At 45.0% G+C, this 27,697-nt stretch overlaps 1 protein-coding gene across 1 annotated transcript; it reads left to right on the top strand.

The window, feature by feature from the left end:
• Positions 1-1,645: 1,645 nt before the first annotated feature.
• Positions 1,646-27,697, top strand: Znf697 (zinc finger protein 697). Its single transcript, XM_027940231.2, has 3 exons — positions 1,646-1,736; positions 24,486-24,726; positions 26,237-27,697. Exons 2-3 carry the CDS (start codon positions 24,486-24,488, stop codon positions 27,643-27,645), a joined length of 1,650 nt encoding a protein of 549 aa, XP_027796032.1. The 5' UTR covers positions 1,646-1,736; the 3' UTR covers positions 27,646-27,697.

Genomic DNA, 27,697 nt, shown 5'->3' with positions numbered 1-27,697 from the left:
GCACTCATTTATAGGGGCTGGAAAAATGTAGGCATCAGGGTAAAATTAATTTATATGAGCAGTTAATAAAGTGATGAAAACTTTTGGGAAGTGGACAATCCTATCTGCATGCTTTTCATCAATTCTCTACCTTAAATTAAACCAGCCTATTTTATCTCTGTGGTTAGAGTTCTAGAAAAAGAAAACTACCATTCATCTAGTGGATAACCTTTTCTTAAAAGTAAGCTAAAATCCTCACCCAAGTGTCCTAATTCACATGGATTCACAATGTGAGATGTGCGGGTGGGAGGGTAAGGCAGGAGGATCCCAAGTTCAAAGTCAGCCTCAGCAATGTAGCAAGGTGCTAAGCAACTCAGTGAGACCCTGTCTCTAAATAAAATACAAAAAAAGGGCTAGGGATGTGGTTCAGTGGTTAAGAGCCCCTGGGTCTAATCCCTGGTACCCAAACAAACAAGCAAACAAAACCCAACCAGTTCCAGTGATTTCGGGAGGTCAGGGCAGGTAATTGTGATCTTCTGTCTGATTATTTTTCAAACACATTCTAGAGCATCCCACTTGTCCTTTCCTAGCTGGGTTCATTACATTCTGCTCTTTCTCCTTGAAAGAACACAACCTTTAATCATGTGACCACTATGTGGCCCCCTCCCTGAATTTCCCACAAGGGTTTGGATCCCAGAAATTTCAAGAAACTTGTGAAGGGCTTTCTTGATCCTCATTATGATGGAAGTGGAGTTCTTCTCTTGTCATCAAGGTCCCCATTCCTTAATTTCTCCATCCTCCAAACACACACTCAATATACCTTAGGCATCATGTCTGTTTTTATAGGATCAAGGGAGCTGAGTCTTAAAGATGAATGGAGCTAAGATTAGCAGAAAGTCCAGTACGTTCTTCATTCAACAGCACACTGGATTTTACATGTCTAAAGTTTAATTCACGTAATTTATTTTCCACCTCTTAATTCAATTGCTTTTCTTGAAAAGATGTCTGGGCCAAGGCCAACTTTGGAGGGAGGAATGTCACCGGGTCAGGATCTGGAAACAATCAGCCCTGTATGGTTTTAAGGGTGAAGCGCCAAGATCTTAAGGAACCCGAATTCCTGGTGAGCAGTCAAGTTCTTTTCTTTAATCCGCCTCCACCGGGATTCTGACGGCATAAAAAAGAAAATCTATTAAAAAAAAAAAGTCAACTCAAAGAGAACCCACCACAAACTTCCTCATTTCTAAAGAAAAGGCCGCTCCCACCGCAGAGCCTCCGCACACTGCGACAGCTCTGCGGCGATGTCCAACCCCGACACTGCAGCCCGTGCTGGGAGCGCAGCTCCGGCACCACGCGTCGGCAGGCGGGTCCAGGGCACCGGGCACAGGTTAGCCCTTTCCTCCCGCACTTAGGGGAATGTATGCCTGCCTTCCAGTCCTGGGGTCCTAGCCTCGACAGGGGTACTGCTGTGGTGGCAGGAAGTCCCTGCGAACTACAAATCGAGGCATGCTGGGAACATTCCCCTGCTCCTCCCAGGAAATGTCCTTTGTCCAGCCCTACAGGAAGCCCCAGTGAGGAGTCAGCCGGGCAGCCAGCCAGTCGGCTAGCTAGTCTGCCAGCGAGCCAGCCAGCTAGCGAGCCAGCCAGCGGCTGCTGGAGCCGCCGCCGCCGCCGCAGCACAAGGGCAGTCGCGCCGCGGTGCGAGGCTCGGGCCAGGACGCTTGGTGTCCCCGCTCCTCGCCGCGCCCGCCGCAACGCAGGTAGGAGCACGGCTGTGGCTGGGCTCCCCCGCCGCCTGAGGATGGTGCTGATAGGGACCCGACCTGATCACTGCGGGGATGGGGTGTGTGCATGAGAGCTGTGGCTGAAAGGCTGGGCTAAGTCGTGTCCCCCAGATTGCACCGTTGTCCGCTCTCCTCCGGGCTAAGGGTTGCCGGGCGCACGGTGTACCCTCGCGCCTCCAGAGCCGAGGCTGAGCTCCCTTTGGGGTCTCTGGCTAGGGGCTGGGAGGAGGCTACCACGCGAGGGAGGAGGCAGCGCTGCGAGAGGGAGTCGGACCGTCCCGCCGACCACCGAAGGGGGCATCAGAGACCCTCGGAAAAACGAAGCCCAGGGAGGAGCTTGGAAGGCCAGGAGAAGGTGAAGGGCTTTGTGTGCAGCTGTGGACCGGGGCGGACAGCGCTCCTCTTGCCCTGCCTGCTCGCTCCCTTAGCCCCACCGGAGGACGGCAGGGTCAGGGTGGGGGCTCCGAAAGGGGCAGCAGGTCATCTTGGGTCCTGGTGAAATGTCTTCCTCTCCTTTCTTCACCCCTCCATTTTTCCCGACTCACATTAGCGTTTTTGACTGCGCTCAGACTGGGCAAATGGCACAATAAGGACGGGTGGGTGGAGGGCTAGGCAGCAGTTCACCGCCCTAAAGGGCTCGCCATCTAGCTCTAGGAGGCTTCCCAACCACACATGGCCTTGTTGGAGGCTGGGCAATGGTGGGACCTGCACCCAGGGGACATGCCGAGGCTCAGGATTGAGTGTAGGCTTGGGGCAAGGCGTGTTGGGAGAAGTGGGCAAGTGAGAGGTTGTGGGAAAGCAGCGACACAGGGGCACTGAATGCATCTTATGGCCAGTGTCCATAATGGCCTCCAGAATTGGATTATTACTTCTGGGAGTTTCTGCATTTTCTGGTTTTCTTAACTGTTCCCCGCTGTCCCCCTCAAGTGAATCGCTTACCCCTCCACTGTGTGCTAGGCTGAATGCAATTAGGTGATGCTGTATTCCTGCTCTGTAGAAGTCTTAACCTGTGGGGTGACACACTAACTCTATATCTCCTATGGCAGTGTTATCCTAAGAGACTGAGTGTGGGGAATGTGGTGGGATAATGGCTAGCAAGTTAATGGTCTTTAAGAGCTGTGATGGATGAGTGGGTAACCCTGAACCCTGCCAAAGTATGACTGCTGCAACTGAATTTACCTCACCTAAGGAGCCTCTTTTTTCTGCCCTCCCACTTGTCTTCAAGTATTTTCCTCCTTTTCTTCAGGCAAGATATTGTTATTATCTAATATGGAATACATTTTTTGTTGTTGTACTGGGGATTGAACTCAGGGCCTGTCTACCACTGAGCAATACCACCAACCCTTTTTATTTTATTTTTTTAAATTTTTAAATTTTTAAATTTGGGGTGGGTACTGGGGATTGACCTCAGGGGCACTTGACCACTGAGCCACATCCCCAGTCCTATTTTTGTATTTCATTTAGAGACAGGGTCTCACTGAGTTGTTTAGTGCCTTGTTTTTTGCTGAGGCTGGCTTTGAACTTGTGATCCTCCTGTCTCAGCCTCCCAAGCCGCTGGGATTATAGGCGCTGGCTCCTTTTTATTTATTTTGAGACAGGGTCCTCTTAGGTTGCCCAGGATGGTGTTGAATGTGTAATCCTTCTGCCTCAGCCTCTGGAGTGGCTGGGATTACAGGTGTGCACCCCTGCAACTGGCTAATGTAGAACACATTTTAAGAACCAAATGGACCTTTAAAATTGCGACTTGGGTGGCAAGGTTGGGGTACTCAATGCTTATATTAAGAAGGATGTGATAGGGCACAGAGAGAACCTTGCACCCTATATAAATGGTTTGTAGGGGGAAACATTTCTTTACTGTATTGTCTAGAAGAGATGAGATATCTGAACTAAGGTAAGAATGGAATTGTCCAAGTGGAGGATGTGAGGATGGGGAAGTGGAGGAGAATGCTCTGTGCATTTAGCGGATTGTCTTCAGCTGGGAGCATACTGGCTGTGTATCTTGGAGGTGGGGAAACATTGATGTCAGCCTGGCCCAAGAGAAAATAAGATGGCACCAAATGGAACCAAGATCATAGATGGGAAGTCCAGCTTGCCCTTTATATGACACAAAGGAAGACAAAGATGGCCTTCAAACACTTCTGGGATTAGAGTGTAAACAGATACCAGTCGGAAAACTCAGCAGATGTAGCTGGATTGATGTGGTGAAGAGCGACCTCGGCAATGGCCTGAGTCTTTGGATTTCCTCATAATTTACCTGTTTGTTTGCCTAATTCCTAGTTATCCAGAGAAGGGAAGGAGAAAGGGTAAAGGTTGGTTCCGAGGATGATAAGCTAAGGCAAGAAAAGGCCTTGTTTACTCATGAAGGAAGAAAACAAAAAGCTTAAGAGGTCTGGAGCCTGAACCTGTCTAAGATACTGCACCTTTTTCCTTTGCTTCTTTATAGTTTTCTGAGTACCACATACTAGGAAGTATGGACATAACCAATGGAAGCAACTCCTGACTGTGGCATTCCAAATTCGTCACAATTCCAATGCTTGCCTACCTCTATCCTCCTTTGTACCTGAGCCACCTTAAGTTATCTAGCTATTCTTATGGGAGACAGCTCTCCATCCCAGGTGGAACACATATTCTCTAACCTCCAGGAGTCAAGCTGAACCACCTATACCAACTCTGATTGTCCAAATCCTAGCCCAGATGATTAGCTCCCTTATAGAAGCCTTGCTAGCCAGAATTAATTTTGTCCTTATGGTACTAGTTGGCTTCTGATAGATAGTTGTTCATTTTCTTCTTTAAACTGTAAATCCCTTTCAAGTTCCTGTAATCCCAGTGACCGGAGAGTCTGAGGCAAGAGGATTGCAAGTTGGAGGTCAGCCTGGGCAACTTAGTGAGACCCTGACTCAAAAAATAAAAAAGAATGGAAGAGTGCTCCTGAGTTTAGTCCCCAGTATCACAGAAATACGTATATATCATAATACATATATATGTAAGCCCCTTGAGTTCAACGATCCTTTCTGCCCAGTACTCTTTTACCTAGCAGGTACACAATTTAGGTACACAAATGATGTTTGATTTTAAAAACATGAATAAACGAACAGATGAGTGGAAAGGCATGAGTGGATGAATGCATACATCTTAATTTACCTGTTTTGTAGAAAATCCTTTCTCAGACCCATCAGGACATCATAGACTCTAGGACATCATAGACTAAAGCATTACCTTTTGCTCCTGGCTTAAGAAGCAAAAGGTTCCAAAGGTCCTAAAAGGACCTGTCACACTGTCTATTACAAAGACATTCATGAAAATCTTTGCAGAGCTTCTTTGCCAGCCCTGTAGAAGTATATAGAATGAGTTAATCAAGTGGATTTAAAAATATTCTGTCATCCTCTCAGAGTGAAGATGGTAATTTTCCTTTTAATTATTAAGGTGATTATTGGAAAGTAGCACCACAAAGACTGTCCTCTTTGCAGCTAAGCCAGACAGGCACCATGTCTATTAGATTTTTATAGCCCAAGCAGTCTACCAAGGTTGAAAGGTAGAATATGGAAGTACAAGACAGATTAGACCCTTCAACTTTCTTTCTTCAAAGACATTGTAATTTAGTAGTCCCTTATTCATACCTAACTGGACAGCTTTTCTTGGTTTCTTTTCATGTGATTACAACCTTCACCATTTCTTGAACAGCTACATATCAGCTACTAAACAGGATAATTGATTTGTGTTGCCTCATTTCATCTGATGACTGACATTATTATCTCCATTCTACAAATGAGGAAACCAGGGCTTAGAGAGAAGAACCTCGCTGGAGTCCCAGACTGTACCCTGAAGACAGATTGGAATTTAGGTCTGTTGACTGCCAAGACTGTTCAGAATTTGCTGTCCATGCCAGATCTCTATTCCTTCTTTCTCTGGAGTCCTCCACTTTACAGATATCCTACCATCATTAGGCTTTTAAAATCATTCTGAGATCTACACTGTTTTGTGTAAATTTGTTATTTTCATGACCTTAAACTAGCGTGGCCATTAGTTGGCAAGGCCAGTTGCAGAATTCCTAATAGGACCTTTGGGCACACAACTGTCTGCCTGGAATTCTTTTCTTTTTTCTCCCAGCCTATCTGAATTCTTTCTTCCTCTCTTCAGGGGAAGCTCACTTCTTGAGTAGCCTGTCTTTACCATATCAGGCCACACCTTAGCCTCTCCTGCAATCTCTTGCATTGTGTGAAATATTTGGGTTTCAATATCTTATTTATTTTGTAGTACTGGGGTTGAAATGAGGGGTACTATATTTCAGAGCTATGTCTCTAGTCCTTTCTATTTTTTAATTTTCAGACAGGGTATTGTTAAGTTGCGCAGGCTGGCTTCCAACTTGAAATCCCCCTGCCTCAGCCTCCTGAGTAGCTGGGATTATAGGTGCGGACCGCCATGTCTGGCTTCAGTGTCTTCTTAATGAAAGACTTAAGTGAGCCCATACACATGACAGAGATTGTATGTCCTGAACACAGAGTGGCATATGATGAATTTCCAGAAACTGTGTTAATGGTGAATTGGTTATAAGTAGAAGGCAGAAATGTAGGCATGAAGCATTGTTTATATGTTAACAGTTTGCTCCTACCATAGAGGAGGTTTCCAAAGAGAGGATAATGATTTTCTCGGTTAATTTTCACCTTTCTCACATGACCCCTGAAAGAGGTAAGCACCATCTGGAAGCATGCCAGAGCAGATCTGCATAGTGCTGTTTTTATGAGCTTGATAACTCCAGCACTGAATGATTATGGTGCTTAATGATTTTAGGTAGCCTGAGGGGCCACTGCTTCACTACCTTTCCCCTTCCTGTCATGCTTACCCTCTGCCAAATCTGGGAAAGGCCTTTTGCTGTACATCTGAGAAAATCAGAGGGGATCCTTGACTTCAGGTGTGGAGAAGGAGGGAGGGAGGGAGAGAGAGAGAAGAAAGAAAGGATGGGTGAGGAAGGAAGATGAGATTCCATTTCCACTTCTGGTATCACTTCTGAGAGAGTACTGCAGTGAGTGTGGGGTCTGGATTTGGGCTGTATTGCATCTTGTGTGATGGGGGAATGGTAACAAAAGATCAGCAACCTCTCCTTGGGTGGAAGAGACTGTCCCATTTCACAAAATTGAATCCGTCTCTGGAGGCCGATTTAGACTTCCTTTCCTCTGACCTCAAGGTTGCCAGAACTTCGAAAGCCTTGGTGGAAACACAGTGTGCCATGAGCTGTTACAAGCAAGTTAGTCATTTTAAAGGCACATAGGAGAATTCATGGGGTTTCTACATCTGTGCAGCAGGTCATATTCTATACATGTAGGCTAGCAACAGGGTTCCAGTGAGGTGTGCCGGAGGCTGGAGGGCCACTTGTGGTACCCCAGGCTTCCCTCCATGCAGGGGCCCAAGGCTCAGTCCTGGGCACACAGCTCTCATTTGCTATGTGTAGTTAAGGAAACAGGACTGACTTTTATTCCGAGAGGTGTTTTATGTATCTATAGTTTTCTTTCCATAAATGACAAAACAGGAACCATTCTTTCTGGGTTTTATTTATTAAGACATGTTTTGCATTCATCCCAGTACTATGCGTATTCATCATTTGAGGCTTGGTGAAATTTAGGCAGGGCATTATAGGAAGGAAACTTTTGACCATTTTTTCCCATACTTGGGACGATTATAAATGTCACAGAATCACTTTCCTCCCCTAGTCCCCCTCCCCGCCCCCCCCCCACCCCCTACCTCCACTGTTTCCTTCGGCAGGTATTGACAGTGATTTCTGAAGGTGGTTTTGAAAGCTGGACTTTCAAATCCACTAGAATTTAATCTCCACAGCTTGGAAGTTAGAATAATGGGTAGCATATGGTAAATGTTCAGTAAATATTTGTTGAATGAATGAGTGTATGACATTTTAAAATATTTCATTGTGATTCTTTCCTGATAGGATAGCATTGCCATTTTTGTTTTTTAATTTTTATTGAGTTGTGGAAAAGGGCATATGCTTATAAAGCATATAAGATGGGGAAATGATTGTATACATAATATACACATTTTTTTTTAAAGAGAGAGTGAGAAAGAAGGAGAGAGAGAGAGAATTTTAATATTTATTTTTTAGTATTTGGCAGACACAACATCTTTGTTCGTATGTGGTGCTGAGGATGGAACCCAGACCGCACGCATGCCAGGCGAGCGCGCTACCGCTTGAGCCACATCCCCAGCCCAACACATAAATTTTTGAAATAGACTTTTTTAGAGCGTATTCAGGGTCACAGCAAAATTGAGCAGAAAGTAGAGAGAGTTCTGGTAAGTCCCCACACATGCCCAGCCACTGCCAACATCCTGTACCAGAGTGATACATTTGTTACAGTTGATGAGCCTATGTGGATACATCATCAGCCAGAGTTCCTGGTTTACTTTAGGGCTCACTCCTGGTTGTACAATTCAGTGGGTTTTGACCCATGTATAATGACATGTATCCACCACTACTGTACAGAAGAGTTTGACTGCTCTAAAAATCCTGTGCCCCACTTAGTCAGCCCTCACTCACTCTAGCCCCTGGCAACCATGGATCTTTTTACTCTCTCCATAGTTTTGCCTTTTCCAGAATGTCATATAGTTGGAATTATATATATTAGGTAGCCTTTTCAGATTGGCATTTTCCTAAAACTTTATAACATATATTTAAGATTCCTTCCCCTTTCCTTCTGGCTTCATAGCTCATTTTTTGGGGGAGAGGGTGGGTAGCAGGGATAGAACTCAGTTGCACTTGGCCACTGAGCCACACCGCCCCCCCACCCCCCCCCACCCCCCAAGCCCTGTTTTGTATTTTATTTAGAGACAGGGTCTCACTGAGTTGCTTAGCACCTTGCTTTTGCTGAGGCTGGCTTTGAACTCTCAACCTTCCTGTCTCAGCCTCCCAATCAATCCTCTGGGATTACAAGTGTGTGCCACCATACCCAGCTCATTTGTTTCTAGTGTGTAATAATATCCTGTGTCTGGAGGTACTACAGTTTATATATCCATTCATGAATTGATATTTTGGTTGCTTCCAAGTTTTGACAATTGTGAATAAAGCTGTTATAAAGATATGCAGGTAATTTTTGTGGACATAAATTTTCATCTCAGTTGGATAAATGCCGAGAAGTGTACCTGCTGGATCATATGGTCAGAGTTATGTCCCTGCTTGGTTTTGTAAGAAACTTGGACTTTCAGAGTGACTGTGCCAGTTTGCATTCCCACTGGCAGTGAATGAAAGTTTCTTTTGCTCCACATTTTACCAGAATTTAATGTTGTCTGTGTTTTAGATTTGGGCCATTCTAATAGGTGGATAGTGGCATCTTGTAGTTAATTTGCAGTTCCTTAATGGCATATGATTTTGAGCATCTTTTCATATGCTTTCTTGCTATCTATATGTTCTCTTTGGTGAGATGTCTGTTCAGATCTTTTTTGCCCATTTTTTTAAATTGGGCTATTTATTGTTGAGCTTTAAGAGTTCTATGTATATTTTGGATGGCAGTCCTTTATCAGATACTCCTTTTGCAAATATTTTCTTCCAGTCTGTGATTTCTTGTCTTATTCTCTTTTGCATATATGAATTTTCATCATTTCTTTTCTTTTTTTGGGGGGCGGGGTATACATGTACCAGAGATGTTTTAAATATAAAACCAGATATAGGAAACCAAAGAGTGAGAGACTTGAAGAAACACCCCTTCGTGCCCCCGCCCCCATTTAAATTTTTTTTTTTTTTTAATAAGGTAAATGTCAATTGAATTGAACCATAGTGTAGCCACAATCAGAATTGGCCTGGTGATAGTTACCATAGGAACATGGTTGGTTCTATTTCCCTAATAGGTACTTGTGTTTATTGGTCAAATTAGTGGTTTGCTAGATATTTCTGGTCACCACTTCCTATATGGCATTTAATCTTTACAGATTTCTTTAAGGACTTATATTTGCTTCACAGCTTAATTCTGGGCCTTTAAGAAAGGGGTTTTCTGATTGTTTGTAGGTAAGATGAGAAAAACAAGAAATTTGTGCCTCACTGGTTATAAGAAAAAACAACAACAAATAAAATAAAACACCCTTAAACTGCCAGAGCATTAATTTCAGTCTAAATAGATACTCTTAAATACAAATTTCTCTGTATTTGAATGAGTTCCCTGCCTTCCATCTTCCACTACCTACTTTTTTCTTGGTCTCATTATTGTTTTGAGAATATTGAGTGTTGGTCTTTTCTCATTGATCATTTTAATTTCTTGTTATTGCTACTCCCATCTTTCCTTGGGTGGGAGAGAAGCAGTTGATCTGTTAGATCAGGGGAGAGTGGAGGAGCATTTTACACCACGAACACAAACAGCTCTCACTACCTCCATTCTTTGCACAGCTGAAGCAAGGGTTAAAAGCTGGGAGTGGAGGAAGGACCCACAGGGCCATTTGATACAGACAAGGGCTGCTGACATTTGACCAAAGAACGCAGAATTCTTTTTGGAGAACGTTCTGTCTAACTTTTGAAGCTAATTGCTACTTTCTGTCATGACTGCCTCTTAAGCAGGATAATTAAGCATGCTTGGCTCTGGGTGCTGACGGGCTATCAGATGCAGTCAGGAGAGCTAGCTTATTTCCGGGGCCCTGTCTTACCTGCTGTGATTTTTGGTTAGATCACTAGATTTCCTAGTCTCTTTCATTTTTCCCTTTGAGACCCAAGGAAGGAAATAATTTCACCTAATTGTATTCATTTCAAGAAGTACGTGAGGGCCCATGGTGTGGTGGAATCACTGTAACACCACTTGTGAACACAAGGAACTTATGGTTGGGAGGTGACGTGGGAGAGGGAGAGCCCACAGTAAGGTATGAATTATTAAGTCTGATATTTATTTTTAAAACTAATATGAGGCAGAATAAGATAAGGAAAAGTATATCATAAGGAGTCATACAAAATGAAATAATTCTGAACATTTAAAATATTCCTATAAGGTAGGTTCCACCAGTACCTCATTTTTTAAATGGAAAACTGAGATGCAAACCTTTCACCACTATAGGTCCTGCTTCCCTCCAGGAAGGGAGAGACATCCCAGATTTCTTGAGGAGGGACGGCGTGGCAAGACAGGAAAACACGATGCCTTCTGCAGGATGCAGAGCAGCCCTTTGGGGCTGGGGGTTAAGGTGAAGAAGGAGAGTCAGGGGCTGCTTTGTTGAGACTTGGACTCTGTGCCACTTGTGCAGTAATTTAGGGGTTTCTGAAAAGAAGAATAAAGGGAGTGACGTGTTAACTAGGTGAGTGTCCACTCCCGTGATAGTGGCAATGAAATAAAAGGAGAAATTCAGAAAGGAAGGATATGGCAACTGGTTTGATTGAAAGGGGTGAGGAACAGGTCAAAGTTGACTCCAGGGTTTTGAGCCTGAGAAGTAAGAACAAAGAAGGCATTAACAGGAGTGGACACTTGTCGGAGCTGATTTGTAGCAAGCTTTTGGGAACTTTTTGAAATGACCCAGGTCAGATACTCGTATTACAAATGGAAATTCATTTAATCTTTACAATAGCCTTTCAAGGTGGCTCCTTCTGGCACATTGTGTCCATGAGGTAACTGAGACTGGGAGAGGTGAAATGAGTGTCCCCGAGGCATACGGTGTAAATGTGGCCATCTTCTGAATGAACCTAGGGCTGCTGACTGCATAGCGTGTGCTTTTCTCCTTATTTCAGCTGCCTCCTGTCCCTTGTTACCTGGGATGTGCATGGCAGCATTTTGGGACTCTGGATCTTCGGTTATAACACTGGGGCGTCATTAGGAATGTAGATCTGAAGTGCAGGCCTGGGATTGTGGTGAGAGGTTCAACTTTGTGAGGCCTCTGGTCAGAGCAGGTGCATATTTGAAACTTCCGGAAGATGTCAAAGCGTTGAGAGAGACAGAAGAAAATGTGGAACAAACCCTTGAAAATTGACCTGTTTTGTAAGGTAAGAAGAGAAGACAGGGTAGAGTGTGAAGTTCAAGAAGAATCGCTCATTCCCAAGATCATCGCTCATTCTTCTGTACTCAGTCGGAGGGAGGCCAAGCACAGAGTGAATTTCCAGGGAGAGCATCTTGATGAGTATTCTGTGTGGCCAGTTATTGAGCTACAATGCCAGACCCTTTTACAATGTTGTTGATGAGATCACAGGAGATGTGACCACAGGATTTGGAAGACAGAAAAATAAAGCTGCTATTGATGGGAGCCTGGCTTACTCAAGTTAGCAGTTAATATCATCTGCTGAGCTGGCTCATACCTGGAAGCCCAGGCTCATGGGGAAACTGGTGTGTGCGGTGATGTTAGCTTTGACCAGGGCTCACTGGCAACTTTCCCTCCTTTACCCAGTAGCCTGTAAGATCTGTTTGACCTTAGCTGGCCATAGCGGCACACGCCTGTAATCCCAGCTACTTGGGAAGCTGAGGCAGGAGGATTGCAAAGCCAGCTTGAGCAACTTAGTAAGATGTGTTTCAAAATAAAATTTAAAAATAGGAAGGCAGATTCCTATTATCCCTAATAGCTCAGGGATAGAGAGCCCCTGGTTCAATCCCAAGTCCCCCCAAACCCAAAATTATTTGGGTTGAATACAGTGGTGAATGCCTGTAATCTTAGCAACTCAGGAGTCTGAGGCAGGAGGATCACAAGTCCAAAGCCAACCTCAGGCATTTAGGAAGACCCTAGGCAAATCAGTGAGACCCTCTTTAAAAATAAAAAGAATAAGATAAAATAAAGGACTGGGGATGTAGCTCAGTGGTTAAGCACCCCTGGGTTCAATTCTCAGGTACCAAAAGCAAAAAACAAAATGAAAACTTATTTGGCCAAAACAAATGACACTGGGAGGAAATGTTATAGAATATATAATTTGATGACTGATTTTAGGCATTTAAAAAAAATGATACTGCAGGATGACAAAGTCTCCTTTTTAATGAGAGGGTTTCATAGTTAAAATGGAAGAATGTCTTTAAAGATCCTTTTGGATGGACAGGGGTGTAGCTTAGTTTAAGACACTAGACAAGCACCACAAAACGACCACAAAAAAACTCTGATTGTTTTAAAATAGCATAATCAGTACCGTCTGCACCATCTCTACAGCTTCATGGGCTTTCTGTGTTCCTTTCTTTCTGACTTTTCTTTCAGATACTATACCAAGGACTTGAAGTTATTTGGTGTTTACCATGACACCCTATTAAGTAAGTGCTGATTCAAGTAGCTGCTTTTTCTAGCCAACAAGATGTTCCGTATTTCTCTAGTGAAAGCAATAGATAATCCTAAACTTATTAAGTCAGAGATCATTTCAGAGACCATTGCAGAATATTTGTTGACTTAACAAATATTCTTCAAACTTGTATCTGACCCATTTCAGAGGGTCAGATAGAAGTTTGAAGAATATTTTTTTTTTTTTTTTTTTAGAAGAAAACTTATTGAAGTCACAATAGGGGGAAAAATTAGCAGGAGTCCAAAAGAGATTGGGGGGGGGGGTGGAAAGGAAGACAGCAAGCAGCAAAATGCTGTCATGCAAGTCAGAGCACTAAGTCCATAAATATGTCAGAGCAGGCTGGAGAGCACCTGATGCAGGGAGACTGTGCATAGAAGGAATCAGGTAACCTGAGTGGTAGTCCCAATTCTCCACCAACTGCATACCTTCATGAGTTCCAACAAAGTGTGAATCTTCTTTGGTCCTCATTTTTCTTATCTGGAAAATGGGAGGTTTTTTAAAGAAATTTTTAATCCAAAGTGGTGAGACTTTCTCATCATCCCTATATATTTTCTTCAGCAAAGTTTAGTTTATGAGCTGCCTGCCCTGCCACCTAGCCCACTTCTATACCTCCTCCCACTCAGGGAAGATAAAGTAGGTAATTAATTGATTTCTTGTGATTCCAGGGATTGAACCCAGGGTTTTGCACCTCATGAGGCAAGTGCTTGACCACTGAGCTATGTCCTTGGCTCAATGCAAACTATGAAATCCAGGGCAAAAGATGTCATGGAAAAGAAGAATCCAAGAAACAAGATTTGCCCTAAAGAACCATATTGGATGAGCTGGGTGTTTGATCTCCCCAGTTTACTTTCCTGACTTCCTGTTAATCCTGAACTGGGTCTCTCATTCTTGGAGAGTTTTGTGTAACTTTTAGAATCCCCTCTTTACCCAGGAATTCTCATGATATTATTTGTTGGCAAGATGACTTTGCTGACATTTTGAAGATTTGTTAGGAATGAGTTGGTGACTTTGGCCAGATTTTAATTCTTAATTCTTTTTCCTCTGAGAAGAGGATTAACTAACAAAAGCATTTTGTGTATTGAGTAGGTTATGGTTTGATTAATGTGATTTGACTCACAGCCCAAGTAAGCAGCTAGGGACCCATAAAACCGGGGTCAGACTTATAAATTAGGGATATATCCCAGAGAGGCAGTGTATTAGTGACTCTAAGAGCAAACTCCTGCTCTGTGAATATACCTGCCGGATAACACAGATGATTTGAAAAGCAGGTGAATTAATGTTGCTGGGAGGCCGACATCTCAAAGTCCCAGTTAGCCAAGTACCACTAGGTTGAGTATCAAGGGGTGAAGGAAACCAAAGTTGAGATGCTAGCTCATGTCTGCTGTTATGTGGGGTGCTAAAGGGTAATTCATTTTACCTTTCTAGATCCTCTCTGCTGGGCTCATCTGCAAAATAGGCTGCTAGCTGAGATCACAGACTGGATCAGACTGTTTGCCGTTGCTAGGGGTCTCGTTCTCCATCCCCTGCACATGATGGTTGTGTGCTGCTGCCTGGTTTGGGGCTTACTGCCATTATTTTCTCTTCTGTGCCAGCCCAACAGAAGATCTCGTGGCACATAGTGGCGAAGTTGCTCTTCTTCCCCAAAACTACTCTGGATCACTTCTGACATATTTTAATGATTTGTAATGTATTATGAGTTCTTTAGAGCGGTGGTTTATAACAGGATTTGTGTTTGTTTTGTCTTTGTTCCATGGATCCTTTCGGGGTCCAAGGAAAAGCTGTGAGCCTTCTCTGTGGAAGAAGTGTCCACATACACACTTACATAAGTTTCAGGGTATTCTTGAGCTCTGAAGTCTTAGAACCCAGGCCCAGAACCGATCCTCAGAAAGAATATTCTGTTTACAAGTTTGAGTGGTGCTGTTGCTCTTTGAGAAATGCTATAGGAACTAGCACAGGAGGGGCGTAGGAGACCAAGCAGAGAGTCTCGGTGGCTGTGATGTTCAAGATATGAATGAGCCCTGGACACTTACAGCCTCCTTCTTGAGACAGATTCATCACTTCCTAGAGGAAAGCAGCATCTTGGAGACTAGTTGTGTGCACCATTGCCTGAAAGAAAATAATCTGCAAGCTTTTGGTTTCTAAAATAAAGTGGGAACATACATTCTAGCTCCTGTCTCTGTTCTGTGGTATGAGTCTGTTTGGATGGCATCCTCTGAATTTCTCTGAGGAGGACACTATCTACATTTTAAAGTTCTCCGGTTTGGCTAGCAAAGTAATTCTGTTCCTGACAAGGTCCGTCTCAAGGAGACTGCATTTTCCTACATCACTTTTGCTGTTATCCTCCCTTTCATCTTTGCATGCCCTTACATTTCTCATTCCCTTAGAAGATCATTCTGGGGATGATCCATTATTGAAGTACTTAATCCGTGGGATACTCCCATCATTTCCTCAGTGTGACTGTCCTGGGTTAATTCCTCAAAGGCTGTCATAACGTCGGCCTCTAGCCTGGTTTATTTCCCTTTGGTTTTGAATTTTCAGCCTAGAATTACTGAATTAATGGTAGAAGTGAATAAGCACTAAGCGTCCTTTGAGTTCTTTAAAAATATGAAAGTAGATAAAAGTGGAAACAGGATTCTGATTCTATTTTGGATGCAATAGCTATTCCTGAATCTCATAAAATGTGGTGGAGGGGAGAGACCCAAAAACATTAAATTTAAGGGTTTTTTTTTCTTTTTTTCCTTGCTCTCTTACTTCACTGCTCCAGTCCCTGCTTCCCATGAGCTCTATCCAGGAGCACAGTAATCATTCCTGATTTGGTATGGTTTGTAAAAGCCGGCTCTTTCTTTTGTGGAAATCATTGACATTTTGTTGTTTTGCTCACAATTTAAGTGAATGTAATCGATCCTAAGTTTCAGAAAAAAAAATATAATTGGATTTCCATTTTAAAACTTCTTTTAGTAAGTTTTATAGCAAATATAATAGTGGATAGAAGAGAACGTATAAACGTACACATATGACCATCCAGCCTCAGCAAGGTCGGTATACAGCCAATCTTGTTCCATCAACACATCCTGGTTCCCCTTCGCCTTGGAAATACGCTGAAGCAAATTCCAGACATGTCATTTCACCTGTCAATATCTCATGTATTAAAGATGTAAGAAATCTTTGCAAACGTAATCCAATACCAGCACCTTAAAAACGAAGCTTAATAGCAAATATCTAATCAGCATTCACAGCTCTTTCAGTGGTCCTATACTTTGTTTTTGTAGTTTGTTAATGTGAATTGGGATTCATCCAAGGTCTCTGCTGTGAGGCTGGTTGATAAGCACTTAGGCTTTTGACCCATAAGTTTTCCCTTCTGTTTCTTGCCATTTTTGTCACCGTTTTATATTGGTATTGAAGAAGCTGGATTATGTGTTTTAGTTTCCTATAATCTAGGTTTTGCTTATCTGTTATTTTTAAGGAAATGAGTAAAACAAGTATGTTATTTTTAAAAAAGTGTTTTTAAGTGTGTGCAAAGTGACTTCTTTACATTTTCTCCCCCTGCCATCTCTTTATGGGAAGACCTTGGCCAGTTACATGCAGAAGTGTCGCTTACGGGGTGCATTTCCCGGCTGGCCGGAATACACCAGCCATTCCTCATCAGTAACACCAGTTATTCTGGGCAGAGAGTTGGAAGGGCGGGTTTTCCTGTTGAATGTGCAGTGAGAGGCAGGAGATCAAATGTCCCAACACTTCTTTTTTTGTTATGAGGAATGAGGAATATTCTCTTGAGGTTTGTTCATTCCAGTAGAAAGAGGATCTCAGAATCTCTGGGTTGGGAAAGCTTTCCTGAGGTTACCTGACCCCATCTGGCCACCTTAGCACAAGATTCTAATACGAGGCTGTTCATTAACATTCCACATCTTGCGTAAATCCTTCCACATTTCATGTTTTCTCTTTTTCCTTCAGAGAAATGGATTATTAAATTGAACCTCTTTCTGGTGTACACATACTCATGCCTGCATATACTTTAAGATTAATCTTGATTCTTCCCCTCTGTCCTCTTCAGCACATAACTCTGAGACTCTATCCAAGTATTTGTATGTAATAATGGTTTTCATGAAAAAGAAGATGTTTTCAGAAGTAAATTTTGAATTACGATGGGATTATTGCTGATTGTACTTTTTCATTAAGCTATATATAATGGTTAATTTGATGTGTTAACTTGGCTCGGCCACAGCGTGTCAAGATATGTGGCTGAGCATCATCCTGGATGTTTCTGTGAGGGTGTTTTTGGATAAAGTTAACATTTAGATCAGTGGACTTTTGAGTAATGCTTGATTGCCCCCCACAACTTGCGTGAGCCTTATCCAATCAGTTGAAGGCCTAAATGAAACAAGAAGACTGCTTTCCCTGAGCAAGGAGGGTTCTCTCTAGCAGATGGCCCTCAGCCAAGAACTGCATCTACTCTTGGTCTTCAAACCTGTCATCCCATCCTGTAGATTTTGGATTTGCCAGCCTCCATAACTGCAAAAGCTAATTCCTTATAATAAATCTCTTTCTAAATATATATCCATCCATTGGTTCTGTTTCTCTGGGAAAACCCTGACTCAAACAGAGGGGAAAGGGATAAAAGGGGCAGATGTATGTCCCAGATTTATTTGACTGTTTTTTAAGGAGGCATTTTATATCAAAGAGATGCAAAGATCATTGGCAAGGCCATGAGAATACTGAGATTCCGGCCACAACTCTTCTATCACCTGCCTTTGGGTGTGTAACTCTGACTTTCCCTTTCTTTGCCTCAGTTTATTCTCTGTAAAAGGAGTTTGAACCAAGAGATTTCCAAAATGTTTGTATTTCATGAATACAATCATTGAACATCTGAGCCAGCTGCTGTAAAGCTTGTGTGAGGATCATTCTTCTGAGGATAGCCTTGGGCTTCCCTTGCTTCATAAGAAGAAAAGAAAAAAACTAAACAAGTTAATGTATAAAGGTAGTAATTGTGGTATAATTTCAAGCACAGGGGACAAAAAAAAAATTACAGAAGGAATCCCTGTTTCAGGTAGAATGCTCTCATCAGTAAATTTAGAATAGAGATGAGTCATGTCTGCATGAGGACCTTTAGCTTTGGTGACTTTTCACCTGAGTGCAGAGAGTCTAACTTCAAGTATACTAAAGATCTGCCTCTGCACTGCACTAAGTCTTATTGTGCAAAGAGGGAACTGGGTGGTGATGGTGGTGGAGGCTTGGCAGCTGTGACAAACTGAGGGGCCCTCACCCAATCAATGGACAGGAAATGTCTGGCTACAAGGACATTGTCCTCATCTTGACCACAAAGATTGGAAGGAGTCTGACTGGCGCTGACCTGTGGGTTTGTGGACTGATCTCTCTGTTGCCTTGGTTGTATGTATGTGTGTTGCTGGGTCCTGATCCTAGTGCCTTGTGTGTGTTGGGCAAGTAACCTCCTCTTGTTAACTTGGGCTTCCCTCTCCCCACAAAAAACAACAGTAACCGCAAAGCAGAAACCTTATTATTTTAGCTTTTGCTGTCTGGAGAGTGGTCAGCACTTAGCTGCAGTAATCTTTTGGTGTTCTCTGTCTGGAATTAATGTTCACCTTACGTGCAGTCTGCCACTTGGGCAGCTGGCCTTTAAGGCTGGACGATCTGAGTGTGTGACTTGGAAAGCCAGCTAAGGGGACAGTCAGCTGCCTACCTTAGATGGGGACACAGTCTGTGTAAGAGGCATGCCCTGCAAAGACAGCCAGGTAGCTTTGTCTTTTGAGATCTTTCTGAATGTTAGCTCACCATGAGGCTGGGACATTGACGGCCATATCCCCTGGGAGGCTAGTTGACGGTTTACTCGGTTGGTGCTTTAAATGGACAAATGATTAACCCCCTGGAATCCGTGGTTAGACCCCAGTTATGGTGTTGAAGTCAACCTTTGAACCACGGGCTAAATTTGTTTTTCCAGACCTCTAATCCAATCAGGTGTCCCTGTCTGGACTCTGGTATGGAAAATTCCCTTGGGAGACGGTGGTGGGCAGGGGGTATGGGAAGTGGCAGGAGGACGCCTCCAACTCTTGCTGGCCCTCCCAGCACCCCACTGAGGAGGTAAGGAAGGGACCTGTAAGACGAGTGGGAGACAGGAAAGGAGTTGCAGCCTGGAGGCGGCTGAGTGGGAGCTGCTCCTGGCCCTCTGCCCAACTGGCTGCTTCCTTTCCCTGACATGACAGCCCTGCCGGCCTGGCTGTGGGCCACTTGGCAGTGGGCACAGCAGCACAGCACATGATTCCCCACCAGACCAGCCGGGGCTGCGAGGGTCCTCAGGGATGGGCAAGGAGGTCTGTTCTCACACTGGCCGGCTCCTTCCCCACTGGGCCACCCCTGCCTGGTGCTGCCAGGTGTAGTGACACAACTGCCTTCCCTTTTACTTCCCCAGTCCAAGGCTCTCACTATCTGTTCCCATGCGGAGGAGGAGGAGGAGGAGGGGAAAATGCCAAAAGACAGTTGGAGTCCTGACTATGGCTAGGAGATACGCCACCTGTTCAGTGTTCTTCATACAGAAAATGGTTACCCCAAGTTACCTGCAGTTGCCAGCCAGAGGAGAGGGACTTGTTAAATTGTGGTATAGACACATAGATCTATTCCAATAGAACACTGGCTCCCAGCCTGATAGCAGTAGGTTACCTCCTGGCAGGGAAGTGGCAGAGCAGTGTGGGGTCCAAGAAAAAAACAAAAACCCAAAATGCTCCCAAGATGAGAGAGGGCAACCAGTGATTTATCTCTGAGAGGCTGAGACACTGGCTATCATTCCTAGTCTTGGTTTCTCTCTGTAAAATCTAGGAAGGTGTGAGAGACGTGTGTGCTTGTCTACCCCAACCCCTTCACAGGAAAGTCAGTTAAATTCATAGTGGGGCTTCTGTTCAAATCAAAGAGATTTTGCAGGTAGCCATTGGGAAAATAATAAACTCAGGTTAAATTCTAATTCTGGCTCTACAATGGCTTCACTTCCCCTCTCCCACTTCCCTCCCTCTCTCTCTCTCTTTTTTTTTTTCTTTTTCAAAGATACTTTATCACATTTACCTCCACTCAGCAGCAAAGTCTTCAGGTGAGCTGATTAGTATTTTCAGTAGGGTTGAGTATGGTTGGAAGGCACTTGAGCATTTTCATAGGGTGATGAGTTTTCTTTATTGACTCGAGACTTTGGGGTAAAGGAAGGGGCACAGAAATGTTGTTAAGCTCTAGAAACTGGGATTGGAACAGTCTTGGGGAGGTTGCCCAGTGCCACCCTAACTGATATGATCTGCAGTCAAAGGCTGTATAAAGGTGAAGGGGATCTTTAGGGGGGTGTGAGTTGCCACGCTAGGGCAGAAGCTGTCTCCTGAGCCTGACCATAGTGCCTCTTCAGATGAACTTACCCGAGTATGTGACACATGACCACAAGAGGACTCAGGCACATTCAAACCCAAACCCAAATGCCTCATTGAGTAGAAGTCCAGAGGGGGCAAATACTTACCCACAGTCACACAGCACAGGGGTGGTGCTGCTCCCAACCAGGGCTCTCTCCCACAGCTTTTTTGTTTCTATCAGTGATTAGAATAAAATGTGGAATTAATTTTGTCTGCCTGGCTATTCCCACTTCCCTGTTGTTCTAGTCTTCTATTCCTTCTGACTAGGGGGTGGCTAGCTCCCTTGCAGATGGTGTTGGTTTGTTGAAGCACCTGCCTGTTCCTCATTCAGCTTTAGACCCATATATGCCTCATCAGCTATAAACTTTCCTGCTCTCCTTAGCTCCCCTATGCTGCTAGCTCCCCCCCCCCTCCTTTGTTCATTTGGTGGGTTGTTCATTAAGCCTTCAGCAGCAGGAATGAGGGAAGCTCTGCTTGTACTCATTGAAGGCCATTCTCAGTGAAAACAGCTGTGAACCTGTGTAATTTTTAAAATCAAGAAATAGGCTAAAGTTTACTACAGTAGTCAAACTACTACTGATTGTGTCTCTAAGGTGCCGGTGGCTTTTATAAAACACCAATCTTATATGGTTCTCAAACACCCATACAAGGTAGGAGGGTGCATCCTTGTTTTTAAGGCTATAGTGTCTGAGATTCAGCAAGGTCATGCAACTTGCACAAGGTCAAATAGCTGGCAAAGAGCAGAGAATTTGAACCCAGGTTAATCTGGTCACAAAGCCACCAAACTGTCCCGCTACCCACTCATTATCCAACTGTGGCCTTGCCCAAGAAAACATATTGCTAGTTTTTATTTTCAGAATGAGTGGGGAAGGAGTTGGAACAAAGTGTGCTTGAATATCTGCTGACTGACACTTCAGTCACACCACTGACGAGATAACATTTCTGAATAGCAGGTCTTCTAGAATGAGGAGATCACAACTCCTCGTCTTCCTTTTTTTGTTCCTTCTAGAAAAAATCATAGGGCTTTTTCTTTAATATAACTTATGTTATCAACAACATTGGCCTTTTTCCCAGTTAAAAACCACATGTTTACTGTAGAAAATACAGATGCACACAAAATGACATGACTGAAGAATGTGGGCACTGGCTCTGGATTTCCAGGGTATGGGCCCTGCTCTGCAGGTCTGTGTATGATGTTGGCCTCATCATTTTTGTGTCTGTTTCTGGTCTGTGAAGTTGGAAATAGCCAAACCTCATTGGATTTTTGTTAAGTTTAAATGAGTTGATAGCTGCAAAATCCCCCAGAGGTAAACAAGAGATTTTTAACATTTTAACAAATATTCTTCTAGTCACCCTCTCTGAGCCTGTGTATTCATGTGCAAATATATATGCTAACATACATCTATTAATAAACAAAAGAGGTGATTTTTTAAACCCCCTACTTTCATCAGGTTCTCTGCCCCTTCCTTACCCCCACATGTCCTTCTCCATGACTTGATGGTTGCCTAAACCCCAGTGTGTGATGGCATGAATGGAACTGAATACATTTGTTAGGTGTATAGTTTCCTAGTTTTGCACTGAGCAGATTGGAGTAGTTGTGCCATGAACGTTGCCTCTGGGTGATAGGAGCTTCGACATTCTTCAGAGCATACCTTTTTTTTTTTTTGGTGGGGGTGGGGGGAGCTCAGAACCTGCCTTGATTCTGAGCATGGCAGCACTGTGAATTCATATGCCAGCCCTGAGCCGGCCACTTGGACTCTGGCTCTCGCATGCATGTTATCCCCCTTAAATCTGAAAAAAACATGTTTCTGAATTGAACTTCTCTGGTATGACTGCTCTCTTGATTTGCAAGAAATCACAAACCCGATTGTCCTCTTGTTCCACTCTTGCCATTTCTGAGGCGCTAAGAAGCTGTCCTTAAAATGCATCAGAGGAGAAGCCCTGCTCCTTGCTTGCCAGGTTGGTCCCACCTTTCTGGGTAGAGAGCTGCAGTTAAATCTAGGCCATGCTGGGCACTGAACCTTGCTGTTTTATGAGTTTCTAGTGATGTGCTTAATTCCTTTAGTGGTATGAAGTTCTTGCTGGCCTCAAGTTGGCAGAAACCATTGATTAGTTCCCCCTTCCCTACCACCCATCCCCTCCGCTGCCTTCTGACACTAGCAAAGCTGACTGTCGCCTGTCCACACCTCAAGAACATTATATAGAGAGACTTGAGTCCAAGTTTGGCATGCAGAAGGCAAGAGTGATGAGCTGAAGTGACTGGGGACAATAGTCTCTTGTGGGATACACCTCTGAAAAGGTTTGTGGTTTAAGGAGATCTTTTCTCCTACAGCCTAACAGAAGAATCAGGAGTATTGGGAACCTGGTATTTTAAATGATGTACTTTCTAAAGGAACTCAGATGCATTGTAGGACGCTACTGACAGATCATGCTCAGGCATCCAAAACATTTAAGGGAAGAACCTGGTTGTTTTTTTTTTTTCATTATAATCTAGGGACTATATTTTTTCACTGCTGAGAAAAGAATCTAATACGTTATCAGGCTAATGTGTATGCAGAATTGTAGAGGAGCCAGTGTGTCTTTGAGGTATGCTAGACCAGCATTAGGACTTAAAAAGAGAGAATGATGTGTATCTCACATTTGTAAAACTCAAAGCATCAATTATTCTTGGTAGTGTTTTCCAAAGTGATCTCTAATTAGTTTCCTCTTGACACTCTCCCTGTGAGCAAGGTTAAGTAACATTACCCTCTTTGCAATGATGAGGACTCCGAAACAATGAGAGGTTAATTGACAGTGCCTTGTGGTCTCTACACTGAGGCTGACCCAGCCAGAGGAATTTCCTCTGCCTGTAACTCCTGCTTTCCACTCCAAAGGGTCTGCAGAGCCAGGGCTGCCTCAGGGAAGACTTCAACAGAGACAGGAAAAGTCTTGCTCAACCTTCATTATTATTATTATTTCTTTTTCTTTTTTGGTAGTACTGGGGACTGGACTCATCAGCCATATTCTTGCATTCCTGTTTGGGGACTGCTGAAGTGGTAGTCTCTTGCAAAGTCATAGTCCAAGTTCCTCCACCTAGAAACCGTTTTGCTGCCTTGCGCCAAGCTGTAGGAGTGATGGATGGCAGAAATAAATTATTTTTGGCTCAAATGCTCAGTCTTGGCAGGGGGCCCTTTGTATTTGAGATGTAAACCTGACATCTACAAAAGGCTTAGGAATCTGATGTTATTTTTTCCCTGTAGTTCACATGTTGGCCTCTTCTGTAGAAGGGTTATCAGTTGTCCCTCATGCATGTTCCTGTTAAAGCTTACTTTCGATTCAGATATTGCAAAATATGTAATTAGGAGCACAGAAATGTTTCTAATCTAGGAAGCCCTTGCATCTCTGCCTTCTGCCCCCAACAGACCTGCTAACATCCTGAATCATCTTGGCTTACAGCTCCCAGCAATGCAGCAGATCAATGCCACAAAGCCAGGGTTGGTGGTGCCACTGAAGACATGGTCTTATGTAGGACGTTACCATACTGATGGTAGTTATCCTTGTGTCCTGACTGTACTTTTTTTTTTTTGGCTCCATAAAGGCCCTCTCATAATTAGCAAAAGTACTCATAAGATTGTTATGGGCTTGTGGAGGGCAAGCTTAATAAGAGTAAGGAAAGCATATAATTTTGAGCTAGAAAAATTGGTCTAATCTTCCCTCTATTTATGAGTTATGGAGCCTTAGGCTAACAGGTCTTCTTTTTGAACTTTACATTTTTTTTCAGCTATAAAAATGGGGATATCTACCTCATGATCAAACTATAAGGCCACACTAATAAATATGTACTTCATAGACAGAAGCAGACCAAGTCTGGGACCAGTGAGTGTTGCACATGGCCTTAGAATGAGGTTGCTACAATTCGTCCACTACCCAGATGTCCTCCTCTGTACCCAGTTGTTTACCTTAAATTTACACAGGGTGGGGAATAGACATTTGCCATCTGGGACTTGGAAGTCTAGAAATTTTACTGGATGGGGGGAGATCAAGGCCAGACATGGTGAGCAAAGTGGACGCTGAAGTGACTTTTCTGTGTGTTTTGTCTGGAGCAGGGATCCTTGGTCACCACTGTTGTTCTTTTCTTCCTAGATGGAACAAGAAGATAACCAGGGTATGTGTGAACACCAGGACTCAGAAGACAGAGCGATGAGCTCCGATTTTGAGAACACGGAGGACAGGGAAGGGGACCCAGAAGAAAGAGGAATGGGCTTGAATTCACAGGATGCAGAAGAAAGAGGCCACCTGGAGCTGGAGATGGGCTCCAGCCCCCAGGAGGAAGCTCTAAGTGAGGACTTCAGGGGAAGGGAAGTAGTGTCCAACATCTGCACAGGTGAGGAGGTGGGAATTTCCCCCACTCACATTCACATCTTGCTTTCTAGAATTACAAACAGGGGCAGCATTATCTTTGGGGGAGCTTTCTAGAGACCATTAAGCAGGATTCTGTACTAACATAGCCTTTCTAGGACTGGTCCTTGGGCACATTATTTTCTTCAGTCCAGTCTGAGGTGGGCTGTGCTGGTAGGCATTGGTGAAGAGGCTCACTCATGGGTACAGCACTTTACAGTACAGATCACTACTGTTAATTCCCAGTTCTAACAGCACTTCAGTTACTCAGGTGACACTGGAAGGGTCGCTGGAAATGAGTTGCTGAATTTAAAGAGTTACTGAGCACAGTGTTGAGCACAGTATCCAGATGCAGGCATACCTCCTCTGCAGACAAGTAAACAGTGTTAAATGACCTGTTTAGGTTCATGTGACTAATTCCCCGAGTGCCCAATTCTTCTACAAAATCCCTTGCCATTCCTGACCTGAGAGCTGGATCTTTATCCACTTCCTGGTTTCTGTCTTTGGGCATTTGTTACTTTATCCAGCTGAGTACATGCCCCAGGGTCAGAAATGAGCTGAAATACTCTATGTTAGGACTGTAAGGTTACATTCCTTACCGCCTGACAAAGTCCCAGACTCCCTGCTGCCCTCCCCCACAGTGCACACAGCTTGTGGCCTTCCATAACTGAGTAACTTCCTGCAGTGCCCTCTGCTTGGGGATAAAGTAGCTAAACACTAACAGGTGTGTATCCTTGAAGCAGCCTCCAGCCTGGGCTCAATAGCTCTAGCCTCCATGCACTTTCCTTCTGTCATCACTCTCCTCCCCGATCCATAGATAAGACCAGAAGGTGAGTTTAGTTTGTTGTTTCACCTGAAGCTGTACCAGGATGCAGTTTTAAAAAGCTGGGTTCATAATCATATATGCATGGAATTTATTTGCTTCATTTTAGCCTCCTGCCCCTCTCCCGTGCCACCTCTTTTTCAGACTGCCTTTGAAAGTCGGTCTAGGGCTTGGTTAGGCCAAGTGTTTTATTAATTAATTAATTTATTTATTAATTAATTTATTTATTTATGTGTGTGTGTGTGTGTGTGTGTGTGTGTGTGTGGTTAGCTATGCCGATCTTTTCTTTTGAGGCAATAGCCTTACAAGGCACTGGTAGCTCTCAAGCAGTGAAAAACCTTTTCTCTGGAGATCGAGATCCCAGGGAGTTCCACCTGGCACAGACTCTGCCATTTCCTGCATTCAGATAGCTCCGCTGGGTGGGGCCTGCGGAAGAACTGGAAAACAAAGTAGCAAAGTCTGCAGAGAGTGTACACTCCTTAGGCCTTTTCTGGGAGGAACCTAGTGGGAGCGGGGGCTGGAATGTAAGGGGCTGGGTGGAGATTGGGAGCATTTGGGGGAGGTGCATTACACCTTGGCCCACACACTCTTATTGTCCAAGCTCCTTTCCTCTAGTCTTATCTTGTTGAGCGCTAGGTCACTAAGCCCCTCTGCTTTCTTTTCAATGTTGCAGAGGGATTGCTGAGTGAGGAGGAAGCTGTTGCTCTCCATGAGGAAGATGATCAGCCTGGTGTGGTTGACATGGGGATGTTCCCAGGTCTGTCGGAATCAGACAGCATATCCCGGAGTCCCCAGGAAGAGGAGGAGGAAAGTACTGGAGAGAATAGGTTGGAAGAGGAAGAAGAGCAGCCGCCACCTCCCATACTTCCCTGGAGGCGCCACCTGTCCCTGGGAAGTCGCCACCGAGGTGACAAACCTGCTCACCGCCGCTTCCACCGCCTCCACCACCCCATGGCCATGGATCTCGGGGAGCTAGACAGCCTGGTGGCTAGCATCATGGATGCGCCCACCATCTGCCCCGACTGCGGGGAGAGCTTCAGCCCAGGTGCCGCTTTCCTACAGCACCAGCGTATTCACCGCCTGGCAGAGGCCGCCGCGGTAGCCAGCCTGGAGCCCTTCGGCCTGGCGGGCGAGTGCGGAGCTGTGGTGGGGATGATGGGGATGGGCGTGGCGGGGGGCTTTGGAGCTGGGCCCGCACTGGCCCGTCCCCCTCGCGAGAAGCCCTTCCGCTGCGGGGAGTGTGGCAAGGGCTTCAGCCGCAACACCTACCTGACAAACCACCTGCGCCTGCACACTGGCGAGCGGCCCAACCTGTGTGCGGATTGCGGGAAGAGCTTCAGTTGGCGCGCGGACCTGCTCAAACACCGGCGCCTGCACACCGGTGAGAAGCCCTATCCGTGCCCGGAGTGCGGTGAGGCCTTCAGCCTCAGCTCGCACCTGCTGAGCCACAGGCGTGCGCACGCGGCCGCCAGCGGTGCAGGTGCTGCAGCGCTGCGCCCCTTTGCCTGTGGGGAGTGTGGCAAGGGCTTCGTGCGCCGTTCACATCTGGCCAACCATCAGCGCATCCACACGGGCGAGAAGCCTCATGGTTGCAGCGAGTGCGGCAAGCGCTTCAGCTGGCGCTCGGACCTGGTGAAGCACCAGCGCGTGCACACAGGAGAGAAGCCCTACATGTGCTCAGAGTGTGGCGAGACCTTCAGCGTCAGCTCGCACCTCTTCACGCACAAGCGCACGCACTCGGGTGAGCGGCCTTATGTGTGCCGCGAGTGTGGCAAGGGCTTTGGGCGCAACTCGCACCTGGTGAACCACCTGCGCGTGCACACAGGCGAGAAGCCCTTCCGCTGCGGCCAGTGCGAGAAGCGCTTCAGCGATTTTTCCACGCTCACGCAGCACCAGCGCACGCACACTGGCGAGAAACCCTATACATGCATTGAGTGCGGCAAGAGCTTCATCCAGAGTTCGCACCTGATCCGCCACCGCCGCATCCATACTGGGAACAAGCCGCATAAGTGCGCAGGCTGTGGCAAAGGCTTCCGCTACAAAACGCACCTTGCACAGCACCAGAAGCTGCACCTGTGCTAGGGTTAGGTCGGAGGGAGGTCGCCCTCTGTGAAGCATGTAGGGAATAGGTGTC

Source organism: Marmota flaviventris, chromosome 10, assembly GCF_047511675.1.
Source record: "Marmota flaviventris isolate mMarFla1 chromosome 10, mMarFla1.hap1, whole genome shotgun sequence".
Classification (NCBI taxonomy): domain Eukaryota; kingdom Metazoa; phylum Chordata; class Mammalia; order Rodentia; family Sciuridae; genus Marmota; species Marmota flaviventris.
Note: the sequence above shows the minus strand (reverse complement) of the source record. Positions and strands in the feature narration are given on the sequence as shown.

Excerpts from the sequence above, each read along its gene's own strand:
- Znf697 (XM_027940231.2), top strand. The coding sequence starts at position 24,486 with ATGGAACAAGAAGATAACCAGGGTATGTGTGAACACCAGGACTCAGAA. Across the intron at positions 24,727-26,236 it reads AGTGTCCAACATCTGCACAG|AGGGATTGCTGAGTGAGGAG; the intron begins GTGAGGAGGTGG and ends TCAATGTTGCAG.